General features: G+C 41.3%; 1 protein-coding gene across 1 annotated transcript; it reads left to right on the forward strand.

Moving 5' to 3' along the window:
* The first annotated feature begins 1547 nt into the window (after positions 1–1547).
* On the forward strand, positions 1548–20269 carry lsm5 (LSM5 homolog, U6 small nuclear RNA and mRNA degradation associated). Its single transcript, XM_059971027.1, has 5 exons — positions 1548–1648; positions 2418–2513; positions 14708–14735; positions 15352–15424; positions 20035–20269. Exons 1-5 carry the CDS (start codon positions 1606–1608, stop codon positions 20065–20067), a joined length of 273 nt encoding a protein of 90 aa, XP_059827010.1. The 5' UTR covers positions 1548–1605; the 3' UTR covers positions 20068–20269.
* The last annotated feature ends 496 nt before the right edge of the window (positions 20270–20765 follow it).

Consider the following 20765-nt stretch of genomic DNA (forward strand, 5'->3'; position numbering starts at 1 on the left):
TAACTCAGTATTTTATTGTAATGTACTGTACTGCAGCCCAAAGCAACAAATTTTGGTAATTGTAATTCCAACAGATTTTGTACACATGCATGCATTGACTGTAATCTACATTACAATTTTCACCAACTACATTCATAAAAGGGTCTGCTCAACATCGCATCCAGTGTAAGTCTTGGTGAACTTTAAGTAAGTCATTGAAACATTTATTCAAAAATAAAATTATTTACAATGAACCATTCAATCCATTACAGATGTTTTCTCTACATTCTGTACATTTCCACACATTCAGCCGCTCAGATGGTACTATGTTGGTTCACCTTTACATACCATTGTTGAGGGGTAAACTCCCCGCCACCTTACCCCTCCCACTCCTGCAGGAGAACTCTAAACTGTGGTCCTTCCCCACCGGGCCCTTGTGGTGGCTGCACCAAGTTTCAGTACATCCTTCAGCCCGTACTCCTGCAGCCGAGAATGTGCCAGTTGGCAGCATTCTCCCACAGACATCTCCATGCGCCGGCAGACCATCAAGTTTCAGGAAGACCAAAGAGCGTCTTTCACCAAGTTGATGATCTGCCAGCAGCACCGGCTGCTGCTTTCTGTGTGCATCCCCAGGAACAGCCTGTAGATCAGAGAGTCCTCGGTTACACAGCTGCTGGGGATGAATCTTGACACTGTCCCTTCCATCCTCCTCCGTACCTTCTCCGCGAACTCACAGTGTGCGAAGAGGTGGGTCACTGACTCTGCCTCACTGCAGTCATCCCGTGGGCAGCGGGGTGTGGACACAATGTCCTGGGCATAGAGGAGGGATCTGACTGGGAGGGCCCCTCTCACCACCAGCCAGGCGAGGTCTTGGTGCCTGTTGTTGAGGTCTGGCGATGAGTCATTTTGCCAGATGAACTGGACGGTCTGCTCAGGGAACCACCCCACTCTGTCCATCATGTCCTTCTCCTGCAGTGCTTGCAGGACATTATGTGCGGACCACTCCGATGGCCCTGTGGTCAAAGGCGTTGGCCTGGAAGAACTTTTCTATGGAGGACAGGTATGGTGGCAAACACCAGCTACAGGGGCATTGCGCAGGAGTGGGGCCAGACCCATCCTTCGTTGCCAGAGCGACAGGTAGAACCTGCGCACATAGTGGTACTTGGTACCCACATACCTGGGATCCACACACAACCTGATGCAGCCACACACGAAGCTGGCCATCAGGGTGAGGGCGAAATTGGGAACGTTTTTGACCCCATTGTTCAGGGATTTGTGCATGGTGGCCCATCCGACCCGCTCCACCTTGGATCCCCAGCCGAATCTGAAGACGGCTCGGGTGATTTCCGAGTTGCAGGAGCGGGGGGGGGGGGGGTTTGCATTGAAACATTTAGCGACAGTGACGGCGATAACCCCACTTTAGGAACTGAACGCTCACCCCAGTCCAGTATGACCCAGCCCTCTTCTCGGCCTCAGCTCTGATTGGCTGATTGGCAATACTCCGCGCGCTTAACTAAGGAGGTTCTAATTGGGCCGCGGAGAGACTTGTTCTTCGCATGCGCGTTGCAGGTTGTTCCGTTTTGATTTGGTTGGTGGACGGGAGGCTTCGCTTTGCCTTATGGGAAGATGGCGCTGAACTCGACTAATCCTTCGCAGCTGTTACCGCTAGGTTAGCAACGGGGCGGAGCGGGGAGCCTGGGGATGGGGGTTTAATTGAGGAGGTGGAACTGTGGATTTATTTAGTGAAGAGGCCTGGTGGGTAGGTGTGGTCGGCTTATGGGGGGAACTAAAGGGACCGGTGTGGAGTCGGGTTAGTTGGGGAGCATGGGGCTGTGGTTGTGGGCGAGCCCGGGGAGGGGGGAGATGTCATAGGGGTTCCTGGTTCACCTGGACGCTATAGCAAAGGAATCAAAATCTGATTTTTAAATCAGAAAATGCTGGGGGGGGGGGGAAAGATACTCTAATAAGGCAGAGCATAAATTATTAACTCTGATTCTCAATAAGTTTCACACGTATGTTATTTTTATTCTTTAGTACTAGTGAATTTGTTCTGCTTACAGTATCATTGGGTGGGAGAGAGACAGGAGGAGCTGTTGGTGCTATATAGATCATAAATGATACTTTTAATGGCAGTATGCTGTGATTCTGTTGCATAAATGTGATTTCATAGTTTCATGTAGCCATAGATAAGTTGCAAACAAGAGAACATTTTCAGATGCTGGAGGTACTTGGCAGGCTAGACTACATCTGTGGAAAAGAGCACTGTTGATGTTTTGGGCTGAGACCTAATGAAGGGTTTTGGCCTGAAACATTGACTGTTTACTCCTTTCTATAGATGCACCCTGACCTGTTGAGTTCCTTCACATAGATAGGTTAACTAGTCAGAGTTAAATTTAGATGTTTTATTTCTGTGTATTCATATTTCTCTTCTATTTCAGAACTGGTGGACAAATGTATTGGTTCACGCATTCACATTGTCATGAAAAATGATAAAGAAATTGTAGGAACGCTACTAGGTTTTGATGATTTTGTCAGTATCCTTTTATATTTTACCTGCTATCGATATAGTGTGATTTAAGATTCCGAATCTGATCTTCTTTAAACTGACTAACCCAGATAGCAAGCAGTGTTGGTGTAACCATATGAGAATTTTGTGTCCCTTGCTCATGCATTTACAACAAAAGCACATGAATACAGCTAGGGTGCTTAAGACTTGCACAGTACTGAATTACTGAATTAATCGATGTGGAGTGGAGAGCAAGTTTGTATATATGGCAGGAGCAAAAGATGTTGGGAGTGGTGAGAGTGGAGGGCTGTGGGACAGATGGCAGAAAAGGACTGCTCGGACAAAGGGTAGGGCAGACACCCAACCCTGAGACACTTTGCAAGGTACAGGTGGCCTCCATTTTTTTCAAACGTTCGCTTTACGACAGCTTGCTGTTACGAAAGACCTAGGTTAGTACCTGTTTTTGCTAACTAAAGAGGATTTTCGCTTTTACGAAAAAAAGACGCCTGCTTTATATGTGTGTTTACCCCGAGAAAGATTACCATGACTGTGAGGCCTTGTGCGGGCAGTTGTGTGCGCATGCGTGTACATGCCGATTTTTTTTTTCTCTCTCTCCAAATCAATTTTGGCTCGCTGTCTTCCCTGTTCTGATAAGTGAAACTACACTGTACATACAATATTTCTACTTTATTTAGGCTGTATGTTTATCATATTCCTGCTTTTACTGTATGTTCATGTTATTTTAGGTTTTATGTGTTATTTGGTATGATTTGATAGGTTATTTTTTCGGTCTGGGAACGCTCAAAAATTTTTCCCATTCTTCTTCACTTTGCGACATTTCGGCTTACAAATGGTTTCATAGGAACACTCTACCTTCGGATAGCAGGGGAAACCTGTAATTTGATTCCAAGCAATTAGTTTATTGATCATTACAGGACGTCTCTCTGGTGGTTCCTGGTCCCTTCTCTCTCCCTTTCCCTTTTCTCAACAATGATTCTTCTCTCCTTACCTCCTTCCCATTCATGTCATGAAATTTGTTTTTTGTGGTAGCAGTACAGTGCAATAAATAAAATTACCTTACAAAAATCTTGTGCATTCTAGCTATATATGTGCCTAAGACTTTTGCACAATACTGTATGTACTTGTTTAAATGGATATTGTAGCTAGTATTTCTCCTTTCTTGAAGAATTGGAGATAAGCTACTTGCATCTTTAACATCAAATGCTGGGAAATTAGTCTAGGAATGTAGTGCTTGCACCTGATGTGTTGAAAGTATTGATGAAGTTTCCATGGTGACTGACAGATATGAGAATTAACAGGAGGTTGTCTGCAGGAGCAGCAGGAGTATTTCATATCTACGCAAATCGGCAGATTGTAGCCAGTGATTCTATCCAGAGATTCTTGGTTAAAATGGCACGAAGCAGACATTAAGTGCTAAATCTAGGCTAGTACTCATGCAGTCATAGATGTTTTTGGCACAGGCCATTTGGTATCCATATTAGTCAAAAGTGGACTTGTGATTAAGCCAATTCCCAGCTCTTGGTCTGTAGTACTTGGTTGCATCTCTTATACTCTCCCAAGCACTTGGAAATTTAGGGTTTCTACTGTTACCTCCCTTTTAGGCATCAAAAGCATTCACCCACCCTCATTCATTGTGTTTTTTTTCCCTTCCTTTTTCTTTACCCATATTGTTCAAATTAAATTTCTTCTTCCCATCAGTCACATACCCTAGATTACCAAAAATGTCCATTTTTTTGAGCGAATAAGAAAGGGAGTTAATGGAATATAGAGAAATAAATTATTTTTGTATCAGGTTTTACAGTAAGGGGGGCATCATGTGATGACGTAGAGTCGAGACGTTGGGAATCCAGCTCCCTCGTAAAAAGTAATGAAATATGGTTTAAATGAAGAAGAGTTAACAAATATCTACTAGAAACTATTTATAAGTAACTCAGGATTATCTTTTGATACGGCTCCCAAACTGAGATAGAAGAAAGCTACTACTTCGAAGACTGCGCAAATCGGCGGAGAAAAAGGCCTAACCGTCTCGGTGAAGCCTCGGACTCAAGTTGGATCTCCTCCCGGCGAAGTGCACTTCTGATGATGCGGGACAGGAAGTTGCAGCAATGTTGGCGGTCTCCAAGAAGAAACGGCAAGAACAACGCATGCGCGAAAGTATGCATGAACAGATATTAACAAAACTACAAATCCCAACTACGGTTGGAAGTGAATCGGAAGTGGAATCAGACTCTTTGGTAAATTCAGGGGAAGAAGAAGAGGAAAAGAAGGAAGAGATTAAAGGAGACATAAAAGATATCCTGAGATATATGATGAATGAATTAAAAGCTATAAGAAAGATGCAGAATAAACTCAATAATGTGGTGGAAAAACAAAAGAAGATGGATAATAAAGTTAAAGGGATGGAAGTAAAAGTGGAAGAAAACACTGGAAGAATAGATAAGATAGAAGACAATAATCTTGCCTGGACAATAGAAATAAAACGGATGTTGGAAAAAATAGATGCACTTGAAAACTCTAGTAGACGAAATAATATCAAAATTGTTGGTCTTATGGAAGGTACAGAGGGAGAAAATCCAATAAAATTATTTCAAGAATGGATTCCGAAAATGTTAGAAATGAAAAAAGGAAGCCAAGTAATTGAAATTGGAAGAGCACACAGAGCTTTAAGACCAAGACCTCAACAAGATCAAAATCCAAGATCAATTTTAATAAAATGTTTAAGGTACCAAGATAAAGAAATTATCTTGAAGGCAGCTATTCAAGGTGCCAAAAAGAGAAATGGGCCATTGATAATAGGAGGGAAAAGAGTTTTTTATCCAGACATAAGTTACGATCTTCTGAAGAGGCGGAAGGAATTTAATCCAGTGAAAAAATGTTTATGGGGGAAAGGGCTATAAATTTTTATTGAGCTATCCAGCAAAATTGATAATTTTCCTGTATAACGAAGAAAGAAGATTTTTCGTTGACTACCGGAAAGCGGAGGAATTTGTACAAGAATTACCTGATGTCCACGAAGAAGTAAAGAATTATAGAAATGAAATGGACTAATGATGAAGTCTGAAACAAGGTTGGACTTGATGGACATTTATATGAAAAAAAAAGTTGAGGAGTATTAATTGGGAGTAGAGACATTAATTATTTTTTTTCCTTCACTAATATTTTTTTTGCGGGTGAGCTGGAAGAACTGATCGATGGCTGTGCGTTTCACGTGTACAATCATGGCGATTGCCATGACCCGTAAAATGGAGGGGGGGGTAATGTGTTCTTTTTATTCACAACGTTAGTGGGGGGGGCTTTGTTTTTTTTTCTTATATATTAGTTATTAGTTATCTATCTTCTATTTTTCTTTTTTGCCTGGATGGTTGGGGAGAAACTCATAGCAACATGGAGAATTTTAAAGAGTTCCCAAGGTATTATGAATGATTAATTTACTTAATTTTTTAAGTTTTAATGTTAATGGAATTAATGGACCTGTGAAAAGAAAAAGAGTTTTAACATTTATTAAGGAACTGAAAGGAATGATATATTTTTGAAAATTTGGCTCCCATACCTACAAAAGATAGGAATAATTACATAAGTCCTTTGAAGATAAAATTATAAAGTAATTGGGGAAAGTAAAAATAAATATTAAAATTATTTTGAACTCCATAGAACATGTGGGGATCCTCCGATATCCAGGCAATCTTTCTCTTTTTTTTCTTTAGATAAGGGTTAACGGGGGGAGGGTTAAGGGGAGGGGGAGGGTTAATATTATTTTTCTGACTATTTATCATCACATTTATTCTTCGTAATTTTTGAAAATTTAAGAAATAAATAAATGAATAAAAAAAAAGGTTTTACAGTAAGAAACTAAAAGCATTCTGATAATAAAGTCATGGAGCTATGGGGAGGGAGGAATTTTCGAAGATCCTTGACTAAATTTAAAAAGTGCTAGACAAATAACTTGGGTTAGGCCAGCAAGACTCCTGGATTTTGTCCTTGAGTCTTTAAGGAAGAGATAGTAGATGGTGTCAGATGTAATTACCAAAATTTCATGGTGATGTCCCAATGGATAGGACAACTCCAGATTATAATGTTCAAAAAAGGTTAAAGACAAAAAAAAAGCACCCTTATAGGAGTTTGCTTAGCAATTGTCATTGGGAGCAAAATACTGGAATTCATAACTAAGGCAAAAATAGTGCGAGATTTAGAATTTCTTAAGACAGTTAAGCAGAGCGAAGATGGTTTTATATAAGGGAAATTGTTTGAAAAATTTGTTGGTTCTGTCAGGATAGAAGAAGCAACGTGGATAATGGAGAGCTAATCGTGTATTGGACTCCAGATGGTATTCGGTGAGATACTACATAACAAGTTAATACACTTGATAAAATTGAGGGTTGGAGTAATACTGGTAGTGATGGTAGATGGAATGGTTTTTTTAAAAAAAAATGTGTAGGATCTATGGGTTTTCAGATTAATCTCTTTATTAATATTGTAGCTCCATTTGCTGCTATTACAAAACTAAACACAAAAGCAAGATTTAAGGAGGGTAGAGTCTGCAAAGGATTATAGATAGGTAAAATGAGTGGGTTCCAATTGACAGATGAAATATCATTTAGGTAGATGAGGTTATCCACACTGGAAGAAAGAGCAGAAATAGTAACTATTGGAAATAATTTAGAAAATATTTATCTCAAGTGGTTGATGGTTGGGTTGAGTTGTTCTGTAAACTTGGTAATTTACTTACAAAGTTTTCATCACTTTGAGATATCGACAGTGCACTGATGATATATCATCGTATGATGACGAAATGTAAGTAAATTGCCCAGATCGGAGACCAACTCAACCCTACAATGGTCATTATCTATGTAGTCAGTTGATTAATGTTACAATACAAAGAAATCTGAAGTCCTTTTGTAGGGGGAGGGGTTGATACTGGTGGCTGCATTAAAGGACAGATGTGACAACTTTGGAGAGGGTTCAGAAATTCGGTTTAGAGTATTAACTCTGAGGAGAATTTGGACAAACTTGGGTTGTATTCTCCGTAGCATTGGAGGCTAGTGAGTGACCTTATAGAAGTATTTAAATTGAAAGGCATAGATAAGGTACATCATCAGTGCTATCTCATGTGAAAATGCAAAATACTAAAAGGTGTAATTTTAAGGCAGGGGTTCCCAACCTTTTTTTTATGCTATAGTCCAATACCATTAAGCAAAGGGTCTGTGGACCCTGGGTTCGGAGCCCTTGCTTTAAGGTGAGGGGGTGTTTTTTTCTGCACAGAATGGCAGATGCCTGGAACATGCTGCTTGGGAAAGTTATGAAAGCAGATGCATTAACTGTTAAAGAACATGTACAAACAAGCTGGATGAACTCAGCAGGTCGGACAGCATCTGTTGAAATGAGCAGTCAACGTTTCGGGCTGAGACCCTTTGTCAGGACTGAAGGAGGAGGGGGCAGGGGCCCTATAAAGAAGGTGGGGGAGGGGGAGGGTGGAAGGTGCCAGGTGAAAAACCAATCAGAGGAAAGATCAAGGGGTGGGGGGGGGGGGAAGCAGGGAGGGGATAGGCAGGAGAGGAGAAGAAGGAATGTAAGGGGAAAGCACTATGGGTAGTAGAAGAAGGCAGAATCATGAGAGAGGTGATAGGCAGCTGGCAGAGTGAAAGTGGATGGGGGAAGGGAGAGGGAGGGAACTACCGAAAGTTGGAGAATTCAATGTTCATACCAAGGGGCTGGAGACTACCCAGATGGTATATGAGGTGTTGCTCCTCCAACCTGAGTTTGGCCTCATCATGGCAGTAGAGGCAGCCATGTATGGACATATCCGAATGGGAATGTGAAGCAGAGTTGAAGTGGGTGGCAACCAGTAGATCCTGTCTGTTGTGGCGGACAGAGCGGAGGTGCTCAACAAAGCGGTCCCCCAATCTGCATCGGGTCTCACTGATGTAGAGGAGGATGCACCTGGAGCACCGGATGCAATAAATGACTCCAACAGACTCACAAGTGAAATGTTGCCTCACCTGGAAGGACTGTTTGGGGCCTTGAATGGTGGTAAGAGAGGAAGTGTAGGGACAGGTGTAGCACTTACGCTTGCAGGGATAAGTACCAGGTGGGAGAACTGTGTGGAGGGATGAGTGGACCAGGCAGTCATGGAGGGAACGATCCCTGCGAAAAGCAGGGAAGGGTAGAGAGAGAGAAAGATGTGCTTAGTGGTGGGGTCCTGTTGAAGGTGGCGGAAGTTGCGAAGGATAGCATGCTGGATCCAGAGGCTGGTGGGGTGGTAGGTGAGGACAAGAGGAACATGGTCCCTGTTGTGGTGACGGGAGGATGGGGTGAGGGCCGAAGTGTGGGATTTGGAGGAGATGAGGGTGAGGGCATCATTGATGATGGCATAAGGGAAACCACAATTCTTAAAGAAAGAGGACATTTGAGATGTCCTGGAACGGAAAGCCTCATCCTGGGAGCAGATGCGGCAGAGACTGAGGAACTGGGAATAGGGAATAGCATTTTTACATTTGGCAGGGTGGGAAGAGGTGTAATCAAGGTAGTTACGGGAGTCAGTGGGTTTATAGAAGATGTCAGTGGATAGTCTGTCTCCAGAGATGGAGACTGAGAGATCGAGAAAGAGGAGAGAAGTGTCCGAGATGGACATTGAATTTGAGGGCTGGGTGAAAGTTAAGAGGCAAAGTCGATGGAATTGATGAGCTCAGCATGGGTGCAGGAAGCAGCAAGTCCCTATTCCCAGTTCCTCCATCTCCGCCGCATTTGCTCCCGGGATGAGGCTTTCTGTTCCAGGACATCTCAAATCTAATCAAGCAGAGTCATGGTTTCATGAAATGGAAAATTATATACACCAAATTTAAATGTTTTTTGTGGAGATGTTGATCAGTGAGTAAAAGGTCTTGTATTTGAAAGGTATTCAAGATGCTTCACAAAAAGTTGTTCCTTGCTGATGAAAGTAACAGCTTGATGTGGACGGAGGATTGGCAAATAGGCAAGAAGTAGCACCAGGATGGCCTCAAAGCTCTTTGCTTCTTTTTGGATTCCAGACCTAACCAATTCCCCTCTACCACCACTCTCCTCCGTCTAGCGGAATTAGACAATAGACAATAGGTGCAGAAGTAGACCATTCGGCCCCTCGAGTCTGCACCACCATTCTGAGATCATGGCTGATCATTCACTGTCAGTACCCAGTCCCTTACTCTCTTAGTTCTTACTCTCAATAATTTCTCCCTCCTTTGGCTCCTTGCACTTCCTCCAAACCAAGGGTGTAGCCATGGGCACCCGCATGGGTCTCAGTTATGCCTGCCTTTTTGTTGGCTTTGTGGAACAGTCCAAGTCACCCTCTTTTCCTTTGCTACATCGACGACTGCATAGGCGCTGGCTCCTGCACGCATGCTGAGCTCGTTGACTTCATTAACTTTGCCTCCAACTTTCACCCTGCCCTCAAATTTACCTGGTCTATTTCTGACACCTCCCTCCCGTTTCTTGATCTTTCTGTCTCCATCTCTGGAGATGACTTATCTACTGATATCTACTGTAAGCCTACAGACTCTCACAGCTACCTGGACTATTCCTCTTCCCAAGCTGTCTCTTGCAAAAATGCTATCCCCTTTTCGCAATTCCTCTGTCTCCGCCACATCTGCTCTCAGGATGAGGCTTTTCATTCCAGGACGAAGGAGATGTCTTCCTTTTTTAAACAAAGGGGCTTACCCTCGTTCCCCTTGTCCTCACCTACCACCCCACCAGCCTCCAGGTCCAATGTATAATTCTCTGTAACTTCCGCTACCTCCAACGGGATCCCACTACCAAGCACATCTTCCCTTCCCCCCCTCCCCCGCTTTCCGCAGGGATCGCTCCCTACGCGACCTCCTTGTCCACTTGTTCCCTTCCCACCGATCTCCCTCCTGGCACATATCCTTGTAAGCGGAACAAGTGCTACACCTGCCCTTACACTTTCTCCCTCACCACCATTCAGGGCCCCAGACAGTCCTTCCAGGTGAAGTGACACTTCACCTGTGAGTCGATTGGTGTAGTATACTGCATCTGGTGCTCCCGGTGTGGCCTCTTATATATTGGTGAGAACCGATGAAGACCGGGAGACCATTTCGCTGAACACCTACGCTCAGTCAGCCAGAGAAAGCAGGATCTCCCAGTGGCCACACATTTTAATTCCACGTCCACTGGAGGGCAGCACTGACGAGTTTGTACAGTGGAATTACACCAGATCGTGTATATCTGTGTGTTTCCAAACGCATTAAACAAAATGGCTGCAGGACCTCCTCGCAATGCAACACCCCACCACCACTGATTTTCTAATGATCCATGACCTTCCAGAATGTTCTGCAGCCATGTTTTGGTAACCATGATGTGAAGCATCCAAAAGATGTGAAATACCAATCTGGGATTGTATCTGCAACAAATAATGTACCTAGTTTCTGATGTCCTCTTGAACTTTCTCCTCCTTTCATTTGCCACTGAACCAATGATTCGAAGTCCACACAATGCAGAGACAGGAACCGGTCATTCAGCCCCTCAAGTCTGCTGCACCATTCAGTACAATCATGGCCAAACTGCAATTGCTGAAGTCCACTTTCCTGGCTCCCCCCCCCCCCCCGCCCCCCCCATAATCTTTCATTCCCTCAACAATTAGAAATCTAACAAATCTCTCTCCAGCACACAATATACACAAGGACTCTGCATCCATGTCAGACAGATTTCCAAAGATTCTCAATGTCATGTCGGTCTTGAATTATTTGTAAATGCAGCTACAGCACATTTACTTACCTTTGTCTATGTCATTAATATACATTGGCATGCAAAAGTTTGGGCACCCTGGTTGAAATTTCTATTACTGTGAATAGCTAAGCAAGTAAAAGATGAAATGATTTCCAAAATGCATAAAGTTAAAGATGACACATTTCTTTAATATTTTAAGCATGAAAACTTTCTTATTTCCATCTTCTACAGTTACAAGATAACAAAAAAGGAAAAGGGCCTGAAGCAAAAGTTTGGGCACCCTGTTCAGCAGTACTTAGTAACACCCCCTTTGGCAAGAATTACAGCTTGTAAATGCTATCTGTAGCCAGCTAAGAGTCTTTCAATTCTTGTTTGGGGGATTTTCGCCCAATCGTCCTTGCAAAAGGCTTCTAGTTCTATGAGATTCTTGGGCTGTCTTGCATGCACTGCTCTTGAGGTCTATCCACAGATTTTCAATGATGTTTAGGTCGGGGGACTGAGGGCCATGGCAAAACCTTCAGCTTGTGCCTCTTGAGGTAGTCCATCGTGGATTTTGAGGTGTGCTTAGCATCATTATCCTGTTGTAGAAGCCATCCCCTTTTCATCTTCGGCTTTTTTACGGACAGTGTGATGTTTGCTTCCAGAATTTTCTGGTATTTAATTGAATTCATTCTTCCCTCTACCAGTAAAATGTTTCTTGTGCAAATGGCTGCAACACAAACCCAAAGCATAATCGATCCACCCCCGTGCTTGGAGAGTTGGAGAGATGTTCTTTTCATGAAATTCTGCACCCTTTTTTCTCCAAACATACCTTTGCTCATTTGCGGCCAAAAAGTTCTATTTTAACTTCATCATTCCACAGGACTTGTTTCCAAAATGCATCAGGCTTGTTTAGATGTTCCTTTGCAAACTTTCAACGCTGAATTTTGGTCGCACTGAGCAAAGATATGTCATGGGTGTTATCATTCCACCATGCAAACACTGGTGATACTGATAACACCCATGCACCATCAACTTGCATGGGGGAAAAAGCCTTAAAATCTGCATGCAGAGATTGAGTCTGTCCGCAGTCTGATTAGAATCTCTTTGTTTTATACATGCGGAGTGTTGCTAATCAGCCAATCAGAGCGGAGGCTGCAACCTGAAAATGAGGAATGGGTTTCATTCATAAACTGGAGAAAGAATCAGCTCGAATCCCTGAGAAGATTGCTCTGCTAATAATTAGGTTATTGTCCATCTGGCCTTAAACTCCCATCTTTCTGCCTATTTTGCATTCTTCATTACTCAACGGTACAAAAATCCTATCAGTCTCAATGCCTGACTCTGCCTCCACAACTTTCAGAGTAGAGAATTTCAGAGACCTTATTGACCCTCCTTGAAGAAATTTGTGTGCTGTACTACCCCTTTTTCTGAAACTTTGTCACCAGTTCAAGGTTCTTTCATCAGGATCTTCATCACAGAAACTGTCCAAGTGAACCTTCTGAGTGCAAGGAAATTAGGAGATCAAATTTGCACGTGTGTGTAATCCTTGTATAATGATATCAACATGCTTATACTCCATTCCTCTTGCAATAAAAGACCAGCATCCTGCATTTTTAATTATTTGCTGTAAATGAATGTTAACTTTGTTCTACTTTATATCCCACTAGGATCCCTCCGCACAAATGCATCTGGTTGTTGGTCACAAAGTTAAATGAATCTTTAATTATAATACTCCTCTGATCTTTGATTCAATCCATCTCTTCTCTCTAGTTTATCTATTGCCTTGTATTAACTATTCTTTCTGATCTTATCTCCTCAAATTCTGAGCAATTAGTTATAGCTATAGGTCTTGACTTTTATTTCCTAACATCTCATCTCAATATGAAGCTCAACATAACATTGAATCTTGGTGGCATGAACCTTTGTTTTTCACCTTGACCAAAGAGCTCCTCCCCAAATTTGGTATGTTCTTCCTGTTTTCAGAATTCCTAATCTACTTGGTTAGCCACACTCAAGATCTGTTTATACATAACTGCCTGCATGACTTTGACCTTTTCCAATTTTCCAGTGCCATGTCTTAATCTAAGCCACATTTCGGAATGTAACACTGCTCACTGAGAGCAGGCACAGTCAATTTTGTCTTTCTAAGAAGTGTGGTGCTCTAGTTTGGTGAACTGGCCTCTGCTGTACTGAGGCTGCATGACACTGTCCATATTTTCTCCTGGTCTACCACCCCTACCACTGTATAACACATTGACTACATTCTTTTAGAAGTATTCCTTTCCTATTATAAGTTTCCATCTGTCCACCATCTGCTTTTAACATCTTCTCTGAGATTCATAAGTAGAATTAGACCAAAAGGCTCTCAAGCAAGCTAATTGAGATCATGGCTGATCTTATTTTAAATTCACTATCATTTGTGTGACTCCACCTTTCCTTTGGCTTTGTTGTAGTTCAAATGTCTGTCAACTCTGCATTGAACCTGTTCAATCATTCTGATTCCACAGATATTCAATTAAAACAATTGCAAAAATCCATGGTCATCTGAGCCAAAACTACTCATCACTGTGAATGGGCAACTGATCATTCTGAAATAGTGCCTCCTATCCCCCAGTTCTAGATACCCCCTTTAAGGAAATGTCCTCAGAATCAACCCATTGCAAGATTTTGATGAGCATTCAGATTTCAACAAGATAGCCTTTAAGTTTTCCAAATAACTGTAAGTATTGTATCAACCTAGTTTTTCACATGTCAATTACTTGATTGCAGGAATCAATTTAATGAACCTTTTCCATGCTACCTGGATTGAAAATATACCTCAATATAGAGACAATAACTGCACTCACTAATCACATCAAATTTTGGCAGCATCCTTTAAATTTGCACCAGGAGTTCCCTGCTTTCATACCTCTTACAACTAAAGCCAACATTTCATTAGTCTTCCTAAATACTTGCTCTACCTGCATGCTAACCTTTTGTTGAATGTACTTAAACCATAACAATTTGTGGTCTCTCCATTTAAATTTGCTTTTCCATACTTAAGATTTTTCCTCAAAATCTTCTCACATGCCATTTTTTTGTCTAATCCAGACCTGTCCCATAGTTGAGTAAAGTTTATTAATTTTTTTTTAAATGTTGGAATTGCTCAGCCGGTTAGGCAGCACCTGTGGACAAAGGAACAGATAAAGCTTCAAGTTTTGGACTACTATCCAAACTGATGGCCAGAACCAGACCTAAACTGTGAATTGTTTCTGTTTTCCAGATGCTGCCTGACCTGCTGAGTTTTTCCCGACATTTTCTGTTTAGAAAAGTTTGTTCTTAAACCCAAACAGCACTCTTTCTTCTTTCCCCACCCCAATTCATGGTTTTCCCAGTTTTTTGCCCATTGTCCTTGCCTATACATTCTACAGAAGCTGCACTACAGAAATGAAAACTATTGGTATCATTTTGTAATAAACTAAGTTTATTTCTGTTGTAAGTGGATTTCTTAACTCTGATCTCTGGATATGGTACTTGAAGATGTCACAGAATTGTAAGTATTTTAATTCCTTTTTATTTTGCTATGTAAGACTACTTGCAATATTAAAATGTACAGCTAAATTTCTTTATTTGCTATTCTGTCCAGATAATCTGAGGAAATATGTTCCTGTCTTTTTAGCACGTTCTTTATTGTGAAGTCATAAAAGGCTAATGTTTGTATATAATTATCCATTGACTGTAGAATAACTGAAAAATCAATTTGCTTTTAATCTTGTGAGCATGTTCTTTGCTGGATGACTTGTAGTCAGGCCTTCAGGGAATCACTTCTTCAAGAGACCTGTAACTGAACCAGTTTTGATTTCAGTTCTTTTACTGGAGTAATTTGTTGAATCATTCTCAAGGACAACCACTACATCCAGGTTTTGTCTTGTGACTTAATGTCTTAATGACTTGTGTTCCCATTATAAATGAATTTTGGAATTCAAACTGTTGTGCAATCTTACTTCCTGTAGAATATCGCTCATTCTGTGTAATAGAATTAAATATCAGTCCTGACAGAAACCATCAACATCTTCGGCTCTAATTGAAGCCTTGCACCCCAATTCACTTTTGGATCTGTAGTCAAGTCTGGTGCTATGTTATAATTTTTACTCTTTTATTTTCTATAGTGAGATCACACCAGAAGGAAGAAGAATCACAAAACTGGATCAGATCTTATTGAATGGAAATAACATAACTATGGTATGTAATGGTAACAAAAAATTCAAAATTTGTATTTCTAAAGCTTTCTGGTATTTTTAGTCAAAGGCACATAGAAAGTAGAGTGTAGAAAGTAGAACTCCGGGCAGTTTTCTGGTAGAGCTCCTAAGACTTGACCAATGATAGTGGGCACTCTTGATGTTGGCAGTGGCTTGGAGTGGTGACGAGGAGGGTAGCTACGTCATCGGGGTCATCAGGTGGGCAACCTCCTTAAGTTTTCATATATATTAAAAAAAATAATAATTAAATGTGTAATTTAACTTTTCAGGGATCATTTGTTCTTTGACCAAACAGAAATCAAAAAATAGTATTATTGTTCCTCATTTAAAACAGTTATATATAGCCTTTAAAGCTTAAGGCTGCATCTATACTCCACTTGAGTCTTGTTTAATTCTGTGTCCATCGACACTCCTCAGAGTCTCTTTATTCTGCCATTTTACTATCAGATCACCTTGGTTTTCTTGCCAAGATATTACCTCATGCAGTGCCTTCGTTAAAATTTGTAAAGGGGTACAAAATTCTCAAATTTCAATGTCATATACTACATCAAGGACACTTAGAAGCACATACATTCAGATGTGCTTAACAATGGAAAGATGGCTCAATGGAATGCCATTGTTTCAGCTGTATCATGTCTGTCTGTTTTGCACTGGGGATCCTTGTGCAGCAGTCAACATTCCTGAAGCCAGCGAAGCAAATCCTTGGTTTATTTGGATGAAGCTTGCTGCTGACAGCAGTTCTTGCTTCAGAGTTGTACAGCGTAGTTGTACAGCAGCTCTGGCTCACCATTATGCCTATCTACTATAATCCCATTTGCCTGTGTTGATTTGATATTTCTGTATGGCCTAGTCCAGGGGTCAGCAACCTTTACCACTGAAAGAGCCACTTGGACCCGTTTCCCACAGAAAAGAAAACACTGGGAGCTGCAAAACCCGTTTGACATTTAAAATGAAATAACACTGCATACAACGTTTTTTTTGCCTTTATGCTATGTATAAACAAACTATAATGTGTTGCATTTATGAAATTGATGAACTTCTGCAGAGAAAACGAAATTACATTTCTGCATGCAACAAAAACATTTTGAACTCCGAAAAAAAGACGTTGGGTTGAAGGTTACTTTTAAGTAAAATACTCAACGTCTATTTGAGTCCTTGTATTTATGAAAAACGCCAAACTTAAATTTGCCGCCAGCAGCAAACCAAAAATAACATCAGCCAGCTGTCAGCCTGAAAAATAAATGGACTATTTCACTGAACAATGAAAAAATATGAATATACATAAAATAATAGGCAATTAAAATATTTATCATACTTGGTTAATGGGATTTCTGCTCCTGGACCTCAGCGCACAGCGTCTGCACATCAGGGCTGTATGACGTCACCTTCATCTTTACACAGGATCGCAAGCTGTCATCTGTGAGGCGTGCGCGATGTTTGTTTTTAATAAAGTTCATGTTGGAGAACACCTGCTCACATACATATGTGGATCCAAAGATCGACAGGACTCCAAGCGCATACTTTTTCATGTTTACATAAATGTCGGGCATAGCATTCCATGTTTCGAACACAAGTTTGTCCGGTTTTGGAAGGTTTTCAATATCACTCCATTTGTGATTCTGAGCAAGAACGGCCTTCTGACGGGCAACATCTTCAAGGTCTGCTGTCAAGCGTCTAAACTTGGACACCCATATGTCTTTGTCGGCTATGTCAGCCAGTTCCATCTCAAGATCAGGTTGACTCACACCTGCCAATGCAGTCGTATTCAGTAGGGAAGGATCGATGCTTAAGGGAGTGACCGGGAAGGATAATGTGTTTTTTTTCCTCTCTGAACTCACAGAAGCGTTTCCCAAACGATGTTTGCATTGCGATGATTGCAGAATGTAAATACTCCGAAATTATCATGTCGTGACCTTGTTTGAACTCTCTCAAATTGGGGAAGTGAGACAAAGTGCCTTTCTGTAAATCTCTGGCAAGCACTGTCAACTTGCGCTCGAATGCCAAAACATCCTCCAACATGTGCAGGGCTGTGCGTCCTTTCCCCTGAAGAGCTGTGTTCAGCGTGTTCAGGTGCGCTGTCATGTCTACCATGAAGTGTAGCTTTTCCAGCCACTCTGGCTGTTCCAGCTCAGGAAAGGTGAGCCCTTTGCTGCCCAGGAAAGTTTTCACTTCTTCCAGACACGCGACAAAGCGTTTCAGCACCTCCCCTTTGGACAGCCACCGGACTTTGTTGTGCAGCAGGAGATCAGAATATGCGCTTTCCATCTCGTCCAGTAACAAACGGAATTGACGGTGATTTAAACTTTTTGCCATTATTTTATTGACAATCTGAATGACAACATCCATTACTTCTGTGCATTCCGGAGGAAATGTTTGAGCGCACAGTGCCTCTTGGTGCAAGATGCAGTGAAAAGTCAGCAGCTTTCTGTCCAGCGACTTCTGCAGTAAAGCCACAAATCCCTTGTGCGTTCCCGTCATATTCGGAGCTCCATCAGTAGCTACTGACACCAGATGTGTGGTCTTTATTCCTTTGGCTCTTAAACAATTCAAGACAGCCTCACAGATGTCCTCCCCCCGTGTTTGGTCTTTTAGAGGTATCAACTCAATCAGTTCTTCCTGTGGCCCGGCAGAGTTTACATACCGGCAGAACAACGCTATTTGTTCAATATCACCTTTGTCTTTAGACTCGTCACAGGCAATCGAGTAGGCCACAGCTGAATTGATGTCTTTAATTTTCTGTCTTGTGATGTCTTCTGCCATTTTTATGGTTCTGTCTTTGCAGAGAGGGGCATATCCCTGATTTTCTGCACAATTTCACTCTTGTTTTTCAAGTCCGTGAATAGATGTTCTGAAATCTTAATGAAAGATTCTTTTATATATTCACCATCTGTAAACTGCTTCCCGTGCCTGACTATTTCCTGAGCGGCAATATAACTGGCGTATGTCGTTGATTTTCCAGACTTCATCCATTTCTGGAAATGATTTTTGCTCAGATCAACCTTCCGCATCAGTTCCGAAACGGCTTTTTTTCTCTCATCTCCATCCGGATATTTTTGAGCAAAGGCTGCGTGTTTACTCTGGAAATGCCTTGCGACATTTGACTTTTTGTTGTTTGCTAGTTTCTCATTGCATGTTAAGCATACCGGTAAACCAGTCTCGTCAACAGTGAAAGCAAATGAATCTGTCCACGTATCATTAAACGTTCTGTTTTCTTCAGTCACTTTTCTTTTTTTAGAATTCTCCATAGTTGGCTTACCTTGGATCGAAAAATTAAAGAAATCGCGCACTGGCGGGTGTCAGGTATTGGCAGTGGTGACGTATATTAATAGCGATAAAAACACGTTGTAGCGGTGTGCTCACGCAGTCAGTAAACTGCAGTCGAATAACTTTATTCGAACTAAACAGCCTTGCTTTTAAGCCTCCCTCAACCCAGCCCCCATGGACGCAGATGCTGCAAAAGACGCGTACTCACAAACCCCCGTAGGCTATCTCCCTTAGCCGGAATGCTGGCTAATTGTGAGCCGTTTCGGATGTGCCAGGAAATGTGTTGCCACACTTAGATTGTACAAGATCACCATAATCTTCAAATTTAGAATTACATTTCAAAAGCTAACAAACTAACATAAAATACATTTTAATTAAATACTGACCAATTATTTCCCAAAGCCACAGGGAGCCGCAGCACAGAGGTGAAAGAGCCACAAATGGCTCGGGAGCCGCAGGTTGCCGACCCCCGGCCTAGTCATTCAAGATGCCTCTTAAATGTTTTGTTTTTCTGCCTCCTCCATCTCTAGTGGTAGCTCATTCTCAGCAATTATATTATTATACCATGTTTTATCATTTAGACTCTATTGCATGTACTACTATTATCCACTATTTTTTTTCTTGAATCCTTTGCCTTTATTCATCCATGTTGGCCAATTAGTCTAATATATTTTTATTCTCCAGACATACAGCTGTTATTTCTGTCATCAGACATATGCTGATTAAAAGTAAATGTCCCTAATCAGGATGTTCTTGTGAGAACTACCATCTCCTATTGTGAGAGACTGGACAAACTTGGGTTGGGAGTGGTGGAGGTTTATAAGATTGAGAGACATAGATAGAGTAGACAGGGAGTATCTTTTTCCCAGGGTAGAAATGTCTAATACCAGAAGGTGTGCATTGAAGGTGAGAGGGGATGTGTTGGGTAATTTTTTTTTTACTCGGTGGTGGATGCACCATGCACTGCTCTGTATGGTGGTAGAGGCAAATACATTAGAGGCTTTTAAGAGACATTTAGATAGCCACATGAATATGAGGAAGATTGAGGGATTTTGACATTGTGTAGGTAGAAGGGATTGTGTTATTTTGGGGTTTTTGATTTACTTAGCTGGCTTGGCTGTGGGATGAAGGGTGTGTTCCTGTGCTATATTATTCTGTATTTGAGCCACTTAAATATTTTTCTAATCTGTAAAATAGATATGTAACTGGATGAAAGATGACATCTTTGTGGTTCTTGTATCTTAAATTTATAAGATAATGTAATCCTGTAGTTTGCCAGCTGTTAACTGTTTACTATTTGTATTTATAAATCGTCTTTAACCTTTGCAGCTTATACCTGGTGGTGAAGGCCCTGAAGTATGAACGAAACCCTCCAACTTTCAACTCTGGTTTTGTTTTTTCTAACTTTCTACAATATAATTTCACCAGAATTGCCAAAAGTTCGCTAATATTTTGTATATTGAGTGAAGAGTATGTTGTCTCAGAAGAGGTGAATCATGACCAAAAGCATGTAAAACTTGTTTTTTTTAGGAAAATAAATAAAATGTTTTAAGTTATAACTTCAGATTTGCGTTGTGTGTGGTTCTGCATTTTTAGGAAGTTTGGCCTTTTTTAAGTAGATCTTGACAATCTTTGGTGTTAATTCCTTTTTGAAATCACGTTTTGCTGAACATTTCATTCAATTTTGTTAGGTACTTTGTAAATGGATCTGTGTGTTTAAAATCAGTTGTTTGGAAAAGAATCAGAAATTTTCCACCTGAAGGTGATCATTGTTAGTGAATTGAAAGGAAGTCTTCCCCTGTGTGCATTGGAATAAAAAGTAAATTTGGCAAAGTGAGCAAAAGGATTTTCATGGAGAGAATTTGGATACTAAATAGCTATTTCCGCCCCCCCCCCCCCCCACACCACACCCCTCCACCTTCAGGCTGCGGAGGTATGTCCTTCCTACTTGCCCTATTTGCTTTAAATTTCAATGAAATCTCTCAGCCTGTTTGATTTCAAAGAAAATGAAGTGTAAAATAGTGCTTAAGATAGTAAATTTAATTCTGATGCAATTTATT

This window comes from Hypanus sabinus, chromosome 1 (assembly GCF_030144855.1).
Source record: "Hypanus sabinus isolate sHypSab1 chromosome 1, sHypSab1.hap1, whole genome shotgun sequence".
Taxonomy (NCBI): domain Eukaryota; kingdom Metazoa; phylum Chordata; class Chondrichthyes; order Myliobatiformes; family Dasyatidae; genus Hypanus; species Hypanus sabinus.

Coding starts and splice junctions, on each gene's coding strand:
- lsm5 (XM_059971027.1), top strand. CDS start 1,606: ATGGCGCTGAACTCGACTAATCCTTCGCAGCTGTTACCGCTAG. Junction 1,649..2,417: donor TTCGCAGCTGTTACCGCTAG/GTTAGCAACGGG, acceptor CTTCTATTTCAG/AACTGGTGGACAAATGTATT. Junction 15,425..20,034: donor ATGGAAATAACATAACTATG/GTATGTAATGGT, acceptor TAACCTTTGCAG/CTTATACCTGGTGGTGAAGG.